The 13749-nt window shown below is 42.3% G+C and overlaps 1 protein-coding gene across 1 annotated transcript in view; it reads left to right on the forward strand.

Moving 5' to 3' along the window:
* kcnb1 (potassium voltage-gated channel, Shab-related subfamily, member 1) overlaps positions 1 to 13749 on the forward strand; it is a 70008-nt gene that overhangs the window by 51216 nt on the left and 5043 nt on the right. Inside the window, exon 3 of the mRNA XM_052527066.1 lies at positions 13406 to 13616. Within this exon, the coding sequence (XP_052383026.1) occupies positions 13406 to 13616 (211 nt within the window). The remainder of the gene's footprint in view (positions 1 to 13405; positions 13617 to 13749) is intronic.

Here is a 13749-nt window from a genome sequence, read left to right on the forward strand (position 1 = left end):
TAAAATATTCCATTATGTTCTTTTGAAAGGCATTGTCTTAAATTCATGAATGCATTCCGTAATACCTGACCATAACAAAAGAATAATGAATGATCGGAGTTGTGGTGTTTTTTCATGGATTTGAACACTTGAATTGTGTTGTTTTAATTATCTTTCTTTTGTACATATAGCCTAGTGTTACACAAACTAATGACAATGCTGTTGTGTTCCTTGAAATACATTTTCTTTCATATTTTAATGATGCCTAAGACCTTCATAAGCACAACCAAATGATTATTGTTCCGATATAGCATAAATAAAATGTTTTTATTACACCTGTTTACTTTCAAAAGACACGTCGTTGGCCCTATCAAGGCACAAGGCGAATACCCAAATGCAGACACAGGAGATAGATGGTTGGAGTCTTACAATGTTTATTCATCCAAAGGGGTAGGCAAGAGAATGGTCGTGGACAGGCAAAAAGGTCAAAACCAGATCAGAGTCCAGGAGGTACAGAGTGGCAGACAGGTCAAGGCAGGCAGAATGGTCAGGCAGGCGGGTACAAAGTCCAGAAACAGGCAAGGGTCAAAACTGTGAGGACTAGAAAAAGGAGAATGCAAAAAGCAGGAGAACGGGGGAAATACGCTGGTTGACTTGGAAACATACAAGACGAACTGGCACAGAGAGACAGGAAACACAGGGATACATACAGTGGTACAGAGAGACAGGAAACACAGGGATAAATACACTGGTACAGAGAGACAGGAAACACAGGGATACATACAGTGGTACAGAGAGACAGGAAACACAGGGATACATACAGTGGTACAGAGAGACAGGAAACACAGGGATAAATACACTGGTACAGAGAGACAGGAAACACAGGGATACATACAGTGGTACAGAGAGACAGGAAACACAGGGATAAATACACTGGTACAGAGAGACAGGAAACACAGGGATAAATACACTGGTACAGAGAGACAGGAAACACAGGGATAAATACACTGGTACAGAGAGACAGGAAACACAGGGATACATACATACAGTGGTACAGAGAGACAGGAAACACAGGGATAAATACACTGGTACAGAGAGACAGGAAACACAGGGATACATACAGTGGCACAGAGAGACAGGAAGCACAGGGGTAAATACACTGGTACAGAGAGACAGGAAACACAGGGATACATACAGTGGTACAGAGAGACAAGAAACACAGGGATAAATACACTGGTACAGAGAGACAGGAAACACAGGGATACATACAGTGGCACAGAGAGACAGGAAACACAGGGATAAATACACTGGTACAGAGAGACAGGAAACACAGGGATAAATACACTGGTACAGAGAGACAGGAAACACAGGGATACATACAGTGGTACAGAGAGACAGGAAACACAGGGATAAATACACTGGTACAGAGAGACAGGAAACACAGGGATACATACAGTGGTACAGAGAGACAAGAAACACAGGGATAAATACACTGGTACAGAGAGACAGGAAACACAGGGATACATACAGTGGCACAGAGAGACAGGAAACACAGGGATAAATACACTGGTACAGAGAGACAGGAAACACAGGGATACATACAGTGGTACAGAGAGACAGGAAACACAGGGATACATACACTGGTACAGAGAGACAGGAAACACAGGGATAAATACACTGGGGAAAACAAGCGACCCCTGGAGGGGGTGGAGACAATAACGAGGACAGGTGAAACTGATCATGGTTTTGACAGGCCCAAAGGGGGGTTCAATGAGGCATGTCTAGTGTTAAACACTGGCACGGAAACATATCACCGTAGATCAGGTTTGCATTAGGTTACAAGCTGCATATAAAACACCATCAAAGGAAATTGTAATTATAGCCTAACAGTATTTTATTACACATAATAATCGGCCATAGCAGTGGGATCCAACATAACATAAGAACATAACAGTATAACACCAACCTTTGCTTAGTTGAGATCACTTTATGAGTTAAAATGCAAGCAGAGTGCAATTCTCTGCTGGGCGCGGGAGATCAATTTAGCCTACATTGTATTGTGTGATATCAATAAGAATATCAATAGTCTATAGAGCCTAACTATAATGCATGGGCAGAGAAGCACAGGGCAAAGTTCTATTTGCAATTACATTAAATTCTTAAATGATAGGCTATTTAAATGTTGTTTCATTCATTTGCCTATTTTTATATATAATAAGAGAGGTCTGATTTTCTTCACGTACGCCTACCTCTTATTATAAGTAACGTACTCTGATTATACAAAACATTAAGAACACCTGCTCTTTCCATGATAAAGACTGACCAGGTGAATGCTATGATCCCTTATTGATGTCACTAATCCACTGCAATTCATGTAGATGAATGGAATGAGACAATTTAAAGAAGGATTTTGAAGCTTTGATACAATTGAAACATGGATTGTGTATGTGTGCCATTCAGAGGGTGAATGGGCAAGACAAAAAATGTACGTGCCTTTGAACGGGGTATGGTAGTCACGTTCGGATCGTTTTCCTCCAAAGACTCACAAGATTCGTCTGAAGGTAACCCTGTACACGTTTTTAAATTAATGGAAGTATATATGGAAGTAGTTTAGAGCCTAAAATAAGAGGTTAAATACATGTAAAAAGAAAGAAAGAAAAATGTCCTGATCTTTCTTATATCTTGCAGATATAGGATAGGCACTTCAGAACAAAATTCCTTTAGAATCTTTGTTGACTATCTGTATATCCATGTATGAGCTGTTATTAAATGTGCTTCTTCTCATAGCAAATCAAATCAAAGTTTATTTGTCACGTGCGCCGAATACAACAGGTAGACCTTACAGTGAAATGCTATTCAGGCTCTACAGCCAAATGCTTACTTACAGGCTGTAGTGTGTAGTGTGTGTGTGTGTGTGTGTGTGTGTGTGTGTGTGTGTGTGTGTGTGTGTGTGTGTGTGTGTATGTGTGTGTGTGGGTAAGTAAAGAAATAAAACAACAGTAAAAATACATTTGAAAATAACAGTAGCAAGGCTATATACAGACACCTGTTAGTCAGGCTTATTGAGGAAGTATGTACATGTAGGTATGGTTAAAGTGATTGTGCATATATGATGAACAGAGAGTAGCAGTAGCATAAAAAAGAGGGGTTGGGGGTGGTGGGACACAATGCAGATAGCCCGGGTAACCATTTGGTTACCTGTTCAGGAGTCTTATGGCTTGGGGGTAAAAACTGTTGAGAAGCCTTTTTGTCCTAGACTTGGCACTCCGGTATCACTTGCCATGCAGTAGTAGAGAGAACAGTCTATGACTGGGGTGGCTGGGGATTTTGACAATTGTTAGGGCCTTCCTCTGAGATCGCCTGGTGTAGAAGTCCTGGATGGCAGGCAGATTTGCCCCAGTGATGTACTGGGCCGTACGCTCTACCCTCTGAAGTGCCTTGCGGTCGGAGGCCGAGCAATTGCCGTACCAGGCAGTCATGCAACCGGTCAGGATGCTCTCGATGTTGCAGCTGTAGAACCTTTTGAGGATCTCAGGACCCATGCAAAATCTTTTTAGTTTCCTGAGGGGGAATAGGCTTTGTCGTGCCCTCTTCACGACTGTCTTGGTGTGTTTGGAACATTCTAGTTTGTTGTTGATGTGGACACCAAGGAACTTGAAGCTCTCAACCTGCTCAACTACAGCCCAGTCAATGAGAATGGGGGCATGCTCGGTGCTCCTTTTCCTGTAGCCCACAATCATCTCATTAGTCTTGGTAACATTGAGGGATAGGTTGTTATTCTGGCACCACCCGGCCAGTTCTTTGACCTCCTCCCTATAGGCTGTCTCGTCGTTGATCAGGCCTACTACTGTTGTGTCGTCTGCAAACTTAATGATGGTGTTGGAGTCGTGCCTGGCCATGCAGTCGTGGGTGAACAGGGAGTACAGGAGGGGACTGAGCACGCACCCCTGGGAGCTCCAGTGTTGAGGATCAACGTGGCAGATGTGTTGTTACCTACGCTCACCACCTGGGTGCGGAAAGTCAAGAAGTCCAGGATCCAGTTGCAGAGGGAGGTGTTTAGTCCCAGGTTCCTTAGCTTAGTGATGATCTTTGAGGGAACTATGGTGTTGAACGCTGAGATTTAGTCATTGAAAAGCATTCTCACATAGGTGTTCCTTTTGTCCAGGTGGGAAAGGGCAGTGTGGAGTGCAATAGGGATTGCATCATCTGTGGATCTGTTTGGGCGGTATGCAAATTGGAGTAGGTTTAGGGTTTCTGGGATAATGGTGTTGATGTGAGCCATTATCAGCCTTTCAAAGCACTTCATGGCTACGGACGTGAGTGCTACGGGTCTGTCGTCATTTAGGCAGGTTACCTTTGTGTTCTTTGGCACAGGGACTATGGTGTTCTGCTTGAAACATGTTGGTATTACAGACTCAATCAGGGACATGTTGAAAATGTCAGTGAAGACACCTGCCAGTTGGTCAGCACATGCCCGGAGCACACGTCCTGGTAATCCGTCTGGCCCCGCAGCCATTGTGTATGTTGACCTGTTTAAGGTCTTACTCACGTTGGCTAGGGAGAGCATGTAGAGTCCTGCACCTTGAAAGTGGCAGCTCTACCCTTTAGCTCAGTGCGAATGTTGGCTGTAATCCATGGCTTCTGGTTGGGGTATATACATACAGTCACTGTTGGGACGACGTCCTCAATGCACTTTTTGATAAAGCCAGTGGTGACTCAATGTCATCGGAAGAATCCCAGAACATGTTCCAGTCTGTGAAAGCAAAGCAGTCCTGTAGTTTAGCATGTGCTTCATCTGACCATTTTTCTATAGACAGAGTCACTGGTGCTTCCTGCTTTCATTTTTGCCTGTAAGCAGGAATCAGGAAGATAGAGTTGTGGTCGGATTTACTAAATGGAGGGTGAGGGATAGCTTTGTACGAGTCTCTGTGTGTGGAGTACAGGTGACCTCAAATGTTTTCCCCTCTGGTTGCACATTTAACATTTAACCCCCGTCTTACCAGAGTGTGCTGTTCTATCCTGCCGGTGCAGCGTACTGTATATCCCGCTAGCTGAATAACCATGTCGTCATTCAGCCACGTTTCCGTGAAACATAGGGTATTACAGTTTTTGATATCCCGTTTGGTAGGATATTCGTGATCGTACCTCGTCTAATTTATTGTCCAATGATTACACGTTGGCGAGTAATATTGACGGTAACGGCAGCTTTCCTACTCGCCTTCTGCGGGTCCTGACGAGGCATCCGGCTCTTCGTCCTCTGTACCTGCTTCGGTTCCTCTTGCGAATAACTGGGATGTCGGCCCTGCCTGGTGTTTGGAGAATATCATGTGAGTTTTGCTTGTTGTTGAAAAAGTATTTGTCTAATCTGAGGTGTGTGATCGATGTCCTGATATCCAGAAGCTCTTTTCTGCAGTAAGATACGGTTGCAGAAACATTATGTACAAAATAAGTTACAAATAACGCAAAAAAAAAACACATAATAGCACAATTGGTTGGGCGCCTGTAAAACTGCAGCCATTTCTTCCAGCGTCATTTTAAGGTGCAGTATGGCCAAATTCAATGTTCCAACAAATACTTTAAAAAATATATTTTTGGGGGGATACCTTAATGGGGTCTAACATTATTAAACAATTCCGTATGTTAGCTTAATAGAATCTGCCAGTGTTTAATATTCACATGTGCAGGGTTGCAGGTGTAATTGGAAGAGTAAGTGAAATAAAATAATGAGAAAATGGTCATAAAAAATATATAAAGATGACTTGACATGTTGTCAGGGTGAGTTAAAGGATAATGAACGCTGACTTGTTGGCTAGTAGCCTAATCTACTGATGAGTAGTAGGCCATCGAGTAGCTGTTGCCTAATCCGAGTGTGTGTGAGAGAGAAGAGAGACAGGTGTAAATCTGGACTTTAGAAAAGGAGATGATGATGGAATCAGCATTTCTCAATCCCACAGTCTGAGAGGCAGATGCTTCCTCCACATGATCTCCCAGAGCCAGCCCAGACATTACAATACATTTTGTATTTTTTTATTTCACTTACTCTTCCAATCACATCTCCTCATCATCGCCTATAGGCATTCAAATATTGCTGAAGCAAGTCATCTGACTCGAGAAACTATAGGACTGGACTGGCTGGAATTGTCTGGACTACCTGGACTGGACTATACGGGACTGAACAGCAGGCAGGACAGTTGTGTGTGTGTGTGTGTGTTTACGAGACACAAACAAACACACACACACACATAAACAAACACACACACACACACACAAACACACACACTTGGGAGCAAATTAAAAACAAACAGCAATTACCCATCATAACAAACACACAGTGCTTGGAACAGAAGCAGCAGCATGCTATCATTATAATAGATCTAAATCTATGTATTAAAGCAGATACATGTCAGTTTATGCTTCTCTGAATCACTACAGAGGCCTATTGTATTGTAATGTCTGGGCTGGCTCTGGGAGATCATGTAGAGGAAGCATCTGCTCGATGTGTGCCTCTCAGGCTATGGGATTTAGAAGTGCTGATTCCATCATCTCCTCCTAATACTCTTGTCAATGGAAAAGGACTGAAGGGCCAGCTAGAGTGATATCCTGAATGGTCAGCTAGAGGGAAACATGGATAAGTCACTGTGAGTAATGGTCAGCCAGGCAGACAGACTGGAAAGTGTTCCCCATTGTGTGTGTGTGTGTGTGTGTGTGTGTGTGTGTGTGTGTGTGTGTGTGTGTGTGTGTGTGTGTGTGTGTGTGTGTGTGTGTGTGTGTGTGTGTGTGTGTGTGTGTGTGTGTGTGTGTGTGTGTGTGTGTGTGTGTGTGTGTGTGTGTGCGTGTGCGTGTGCGCGTGATGTGGGAGACTATCAGCTTTTTAAACCTGTCACACTGGACTAGCCACACTGAGCCTGAGGCTAACTTTCAGTTAACGTTTCATACACACACACACACCGTATACACCAGTGCACACCATTTAAGATGAGGAAGGACGATAATTGTTTTCTATGAGCATGTCCATATTTCTATTACAGCATATTGGATGAGTCATTCATATTCCATTCAGCCAGTTCAATGTAACATCAATAGGTTTAGGCTACTACATGATACTCTAATTTTCCCTATACCCATCATGAGGTTGCCACATTAAGGTTTACAACGAAGGTGCACACAGGTCGAGAGAAAGATTTGAGGTGACAGACATTTACACATTCAATACCACCTTGCACACTCTTACCTGCATCTGGCTGATCTAGGGTGTAATCATTAGTCCAACAGTTGCAAACAAGAGTTTCTTTTGGACAAATTCAGGTATGTTTATCCCCGTTTCGTTCCGTTTGAGACAGAAGTATCTACGCGCTCTCCTCCTCTCACCTTAACCCTTCGCTTGTGTACTTCAATGCACAATACTCCATCTGTATGTGACCAGGCGAAATAAACTTTTCAAGTCAAACCATATCATACCTCTACACCGCAGCCTACGTCATTCTCACCATATTAGCTAAAGTAACATCATAATCAACGTGGCTAATAGAACTAACGCGTTAGTAAACAATCATGCAGTACATTGTACAGTGAGTAAGCAGTTTAGCAGCTACACCGCCGGGCCCCGGTGGTAATATAAATTGGTTAAACCAAAAATGTACCTTCACTTGGTACTTAGCGAGCTATCTAACATAGCATCCCTTTGTTTGAGCCGGGTGTTTGAGTAGGCTAAACTAGCTAGCTGCATTTTCTAGCTTCTTCTTCATTCCTTCATTGAATACATACATTTGTTCAAAACGATTCAGCTATTGTCTTCCTCTCTCTGAGCCAACTACTCACCACATTTTATGCACTGCATTGCTAGCTAGCTGCATCTTATTATTTCAGTACTAGATTCATTCTCTGATTCTTTGATTATGTGGACAACATGTCAGTTCATGCTGCAAGAGCTCTGATAGGTTGGAGGATGTCCTCCAGAAGTTGTCATAATTGCTGTGTAAGTCTATGGCAGCGGGTGAGAACAATGAGCCTCCTAGGGTTTGTGTTGAAGTCAATGTACCCAGAGGAGGACGGAGGCTAGCTGTACTCCGGCTACAGCATGGTGCTACCCTACAGAGTGCTATAGATGCTACTGTATACCTTCATTGCAAAACAGTGTATTTTCATCAATTATTTGGTGACGTGAATATATTTAGTATAGTTTGATCTAAAAAGGATAGCTTTTTAAATGTTTCACTAGGATATCCAATGTTACTACAGTTAACCCCAGGTTAAAGCACTACCGTTGTTGGATAACATCAAGATAAGACAACAGTAACCTTGGGACCTATCTTGGGATATATATCATACCATTGGAATTCACTTGTATTTGAATACATTCGGAATACTTCTGAATAAAGCAACTGTTACGTATGGCTTGTTTGTTCTAAAAAAGGTTTTGTATTCAACCTTTTTAGATAGAAAATTAAACATGGACTTATGACATGTATAATGCCAAAAATAATTTGCATGAATTTACATTTAAACAATATGACTTTTCTACTTTCGGGCTTCCTTGTGCTCTAAAAGCTGTTTCCATCCATTGTTTGACCTTTTTCTATTTTGTATTTTGGTTGAACTGTCAGATTGTTGCCATTCGGCTGGCTAAGCATTATCTCACACTCTAACGCTCACTCATAGCTAGCAGGCAATTGTAGTCCGATAAGTGGGTCATGAGTTAAGAACTGTTCCAAGTCAGTCCCCCTGCATTAGGCTGGGCTTCCAACCAAACACACACAAAGACTTGTCAGCTTTTTATTGTGGGGTGGTTGATTGGAATCAGCACACTGGCTTCAAGACAGCATGCATTTTTGCACTGGACATACATTGACTGTGCGGGGTGAAGTTGTATTTTTTTCCCCTTATCAATAAATCATAAAATTTGAAAATTAAATATGTGACACTGTGTAGACACACAACAGAAAAAAGAAAACTTTCCAATTCACATTGGACCATAAAGTTGTTTGTTGTTTTGCCATGCAAAGTGCTGACATAACCTGTCTCTGCTCTGATACTTCTTCTGATAATGCACTCAGAAATGCACTCACTGAACTTAACAGTGAGTCCCTTTGGATGAAAGCGTTGGCTAAATAGCATATAGCTGATTTTCAGTACCAGTCAAAAGGGTTTTTCTTTATTTTTACTATTTTCTACATTGTAGAAATGTAGGTCGGGTGATTGTGGAGGCCAGGTTATCTGATGCAGCACTCCATCGTTTTCCTTCTTGGTCAAATAGCTCTTACACAGCCTGGAGGTGTGTTGGGTCATTGTCCTGTTGGAAAGCAAATGATAGTACCACTAAGCGCAAACCAGATGGGATGGCGTATCTCTGCAGAATGTTGTGGTAGCCATGCTGGTTAAGTGTGCCTTAAATTGTAAATAAATCACAGACAGTGTCACCAGCAAAGCACCCCCGCACCATCACACCTCCTCCTCAATGCTTCACAGTGGGAACCACACATGCAGAGTTCATCTATTCACCTACTCTATGTCTCACAAAGACACGGAGGTTAGAATCAAAAATCTCAAATTTGGATTCATCAGACCAAAGGACAGACTCCACCAGTCTAATTCTCATGTTTCTTGGCCCAAGCAAGTCTCTTCTTATTATTGGTGTCCTTTAGTAGTGGTTTCTTTGCAGCGATTCAACCATGCATTTTTTTTATTTAATTTTTCCTTTATTTAACTAGGCAAGTCAGGTTATTAAGAAAAAATTCTTAGGGCCTCCAGAGTTGTGCAGTGGTCTAAGGCACTGCATCGCAGGGCTAGCTGTGCCACTAGAGATTCTTAGTTTGAGTCCAGACTGTTGCAACCGGGGGACCCATGGGACGTATGGTGTAAAAATTGCAAGATTATGTTATAATACTTTTATTGCATCAAATGGTTGTTTTATGAAACAGAATAGAGTATTCTTAACTATTGTGTGTGTGTTTTACTGAGGATGGGCCTATGTGAGATAACATTGACAGGAGATTTACGATGTCTTTTGGGTGATAAAACCTAAAGAGCATTCCAGAGCATGAGTTAATGTTTCTGTTCTATACCGTACCAGGGAGAGATGGCTCCAGTTTGGAGTAGGAACACTGGTCTAGACAATGAGAACTGTTGACACAGCAGTTGCTGTCTGCTATGTATTATAGATATATTTCATACAAATCTTAACCTTGTGACCATTCTATGCATCTGTTGTTTGTCATGTAGGTTGAAAATTGTGTATCTTGGCTTTATTTTACCTTTATTTAACTTGGCAAGTCAGTTAAGAACAAATTCTTACTTTCAATGATGGCCTAGGAACAGTGGGTTAACTGCATGTTAAGGGGCAGAATGACAGATTTGTACCTTGTCAGCTCAGGGATCTGAACTTCCTACCTTCCGGTTACTAGTCCAACGCTCTAACCACTAGGCTACCCTGGCGCTATGAAAGAACTTTGTACTTTTGTCTCGGGGCTCTCAACGAATCGCCTGAGCGTGAATCGTCGACCAGCCATCATTAGCCATCATCATTATCGTAGAGCACTCAATCGATTCACTTTATATGTGTTCGTTGTATTGACCTGCTCCCTAATTAATAAGTGATGAAGGATTTAGTTTAAGTATAACTCTGAGTTGTGTGCTAAGTTTTCTCTCCTCCTTTGATAGTAAAAAAATTAACCACTACAGGTGGCGCATAATTTGCCCAGCATCCTCTGGGTTAGGGGAGGGTTTGGCCGGCAGGGATGTCTTTGTCCCATTGCTCACTAGTGACTCTTTTAGCGGGCACGCTAAACACGCTCGCCAGGTGCACGGTGTTTCCTTCGACACATTGGTGCGGCTGGCTTCTGGGTTAAGTGGGCATTGTCCAATTGGTAGTTACAGTCTTGTCTCATCGCTACAACTCCCATACGGACTCGGGAGAGGTGAAGGCCGAGAGTCGAAACATAACCCAGTCAAGCCGCACTGCTTCTTGACACAATGCCCACTTAACCCAGAAGCCAGCCGCACCAATGTGTCAGAGGAAACACCGTACACCTGGCGCCCGTGTCAGCTTCTAATATGTAATATATAACTAATATGAAACACTGTAAACACATTAGTTAATTATAAAAGAAAAAAAATTGATAAGAATACCTGGCATTGAAATTACACTGAACAAAAATATAAACGCAAAAGTGTTTGGTCCCATGTTTCAGGAGCTGAAATGAAATCTCCTAGAAAAGTTATATGCACACAAAAATCTGACAGGTGTGGCATATCAAGAAGCTGATTAAACAGCATGTTCATTACACAGGTGAACCTTGTGCTGTGGACAATTAAAAGAAACCTTTAAAATGTGTAGTTTTGTCACATAACACCATGCCACAGATGTCTCAAGTTTTGAGGGAGAGTGCAATTGGCATGCTGAGTGCAGGAATGTCCACCAGATCGGTTGCCAGAGAATGTAATGTTAATTTCTCTTTGGCAGTATATCCAACCAGCCTCATAACAGCAGACCACGTGTATGGCGTCGTGTGGGTGAGTGGTTTGCTGATGTCAAGGTTGTGTATAGAGTGCCCCATGGTGGCGGTGGGGTTATGGTATGGACAGGCATAAGCTATGGACAACGAACACAATTGCATTTTACTGATGATGATTTGAATGCACAGAGATACAGTAACGAGATCCTGAGGCCCATTGTTGTGCCATTCATCGACCGCCATCACCTCATGTTTCAGCATGTTAATGCACGGCCCCATGTCGCAAGGATCTGTACACAATTCCTAGAAGCTGAAAATGTCACAGTTCTTCGATGGCCTGCAATACTCACCAGAAATGTCACCCATTGAGCAAGTTTGGGACGCTCTGGATTGACATGTACGACAGCGTGTTCCAGTTCCCACCGATCTCCAGCCACTTCGCACAGCCATTGAAGAGGATTGGGAAAACATTCCACATGCCACAATCAACAGGAGTATTTTTCACTGCTAATACATGTGTAATAAAGGCCTATTTATTTATTTTGTACTTGTCTTTTTAAAAAAAATTATCAGGGCAACCCTACTTCCAGCAGCTATGCACGACATGGTTTCTGAATGTAAAATGAGAGTCCCGGTGATCTGCTATAGGAAGATACAACTGTTCTACCAGTAATATGGGTCAGGGGCCTCATTTATAAACTTCAGTTTAGACCATATGTAGGCCTACGCACAGTTTCTAGTGGTTAAAGTATTGCATTGAAAGAAGCCAAAAGTAGTAGACTTGTGCAAATGGGGAATATATGATGACACTCTTATTCAAAACAAAAACAAAAACAGGTAGCTTACTATAATAACAAGATTCAATCATTTGCCGTTAGTCAGAGGCGCGAAAATAGGTTTATTTTATCTTTGCATTCTAAAATAATTTGGCATTGCGTAATATATTCCTCACCTTTTAATACTTTGATGATTTCCAACACTGGACAATTGAGGAGTGGAAAAATATTGACAGGAACATGACAGCGAGTTCAGTTCACTGAGTGGTTTGCGTAGTCCCCAGACCTCAACCCAATGGAGCATCTTTAGAAGGTTCCGCCAACTGTGTGATGCCATCGCATCAGCATGGACCAACATACCTGTGGAACGTTTCCGAACACCTTGTAGAATGCCGAGAATAATTTTCGTGCAGGGCAGCATTATCGGTTCGGGAAAAAGTAAATGCAAAACAGTATTGAATTCAAAAGATCTGTTTACATACAGGTGGTGGTTTTTCAGGCGGAGTTACAATGCTCGTTCACACGCACACAGTTTTAGGATAGGTCTGATTTATAACGGGAAATATGTGTATGTATTGCGTACGTCAAGTTAATGTATCAATATTTTTGTGCGTACGCAGTCTTTTCAGAAATGGTGCAGGCAGATATTTAGTGTAAAATGTATGCAGCGGTTATAGATGAGGTCCCAGATCTTTTGAACTGGTTGGGTTAGATGCAAGCCGTTTTCGCCGTAGTAATGGCGCAACCTTTACACTAATGAATCTGCAGTCGGCAACAGCGAAGCCTTATTATCAAAACAATTATTAAGTGGGAGATTTTTTTCAGAGATGTCCAGTACTCCCAAAATAAAACAAATGTTTGCATTGCAAAATATTAGCACTATTGAGCCCTGATTATGATACTGATAATCTATTTAATAATGACACTGAGTCCCATACTCCCAATTGGCACCCTATGGGCCCGTGTCAAAAGCAGTGCACTATACTGTAATAAGGTATTGGGTGACATTTGGGACACAGACAATGTCTCTGGCTGTCTTTTGACCAATCAGATCAGCTCTGAAAAATAGCTGATGTGAAAAGATCTGATGTGATTGATTAAAAGTCTAGTGGAAACTATTTTAGAATTGGGCTGCCTGTGTAAACTCAGCCTTTGTGTCGCAGATCCTCCTCAATGATAACATCTCTCTTTTTTCTCCAGATCCTAGCCATCATCTCCATCCTGTTTATCGGGCTGTCCACCATCGCCCTGTCCCTCAACACCCTGCCTGAACTGCAGGACACAGACGAATTTGGACATGCCTCAGACAACCCCCAGCTGGCCCACGTAGAGGCCGTCTGCATCGCCTGGTTTACTATGGAGTACCTCCTTCGCTTCCTCTCATCGCCCACCAAATGGAAGTTCATCAAAGGTGAACACTTTCGTTCTTAATATGCATTCATGATGTGCTACTTTTAGTGTCTGTGTCCATTGTAATGTACAGTATTTATTGGTGTTGTATGTTTCAGCTGGTGCAAGTAAATGTCCCCTTATAAGGATGAATA

This window comes from Oncorhynchus keta, chromosome 10 (assembly GCF_023373465.1).
Source record: "Oncorhynchus keta strain PuntledgeMale-10-30-2019 chromosome 10, Oket_V2, whole genome shotgun sequence".
NCBI classification, from domain to species: Eukaryota; Metazoa; Chordata; class Actinopteri; order Salmoniformes; family Salmonidae; genus Oncorhynchus; species Oncorhynchus keta.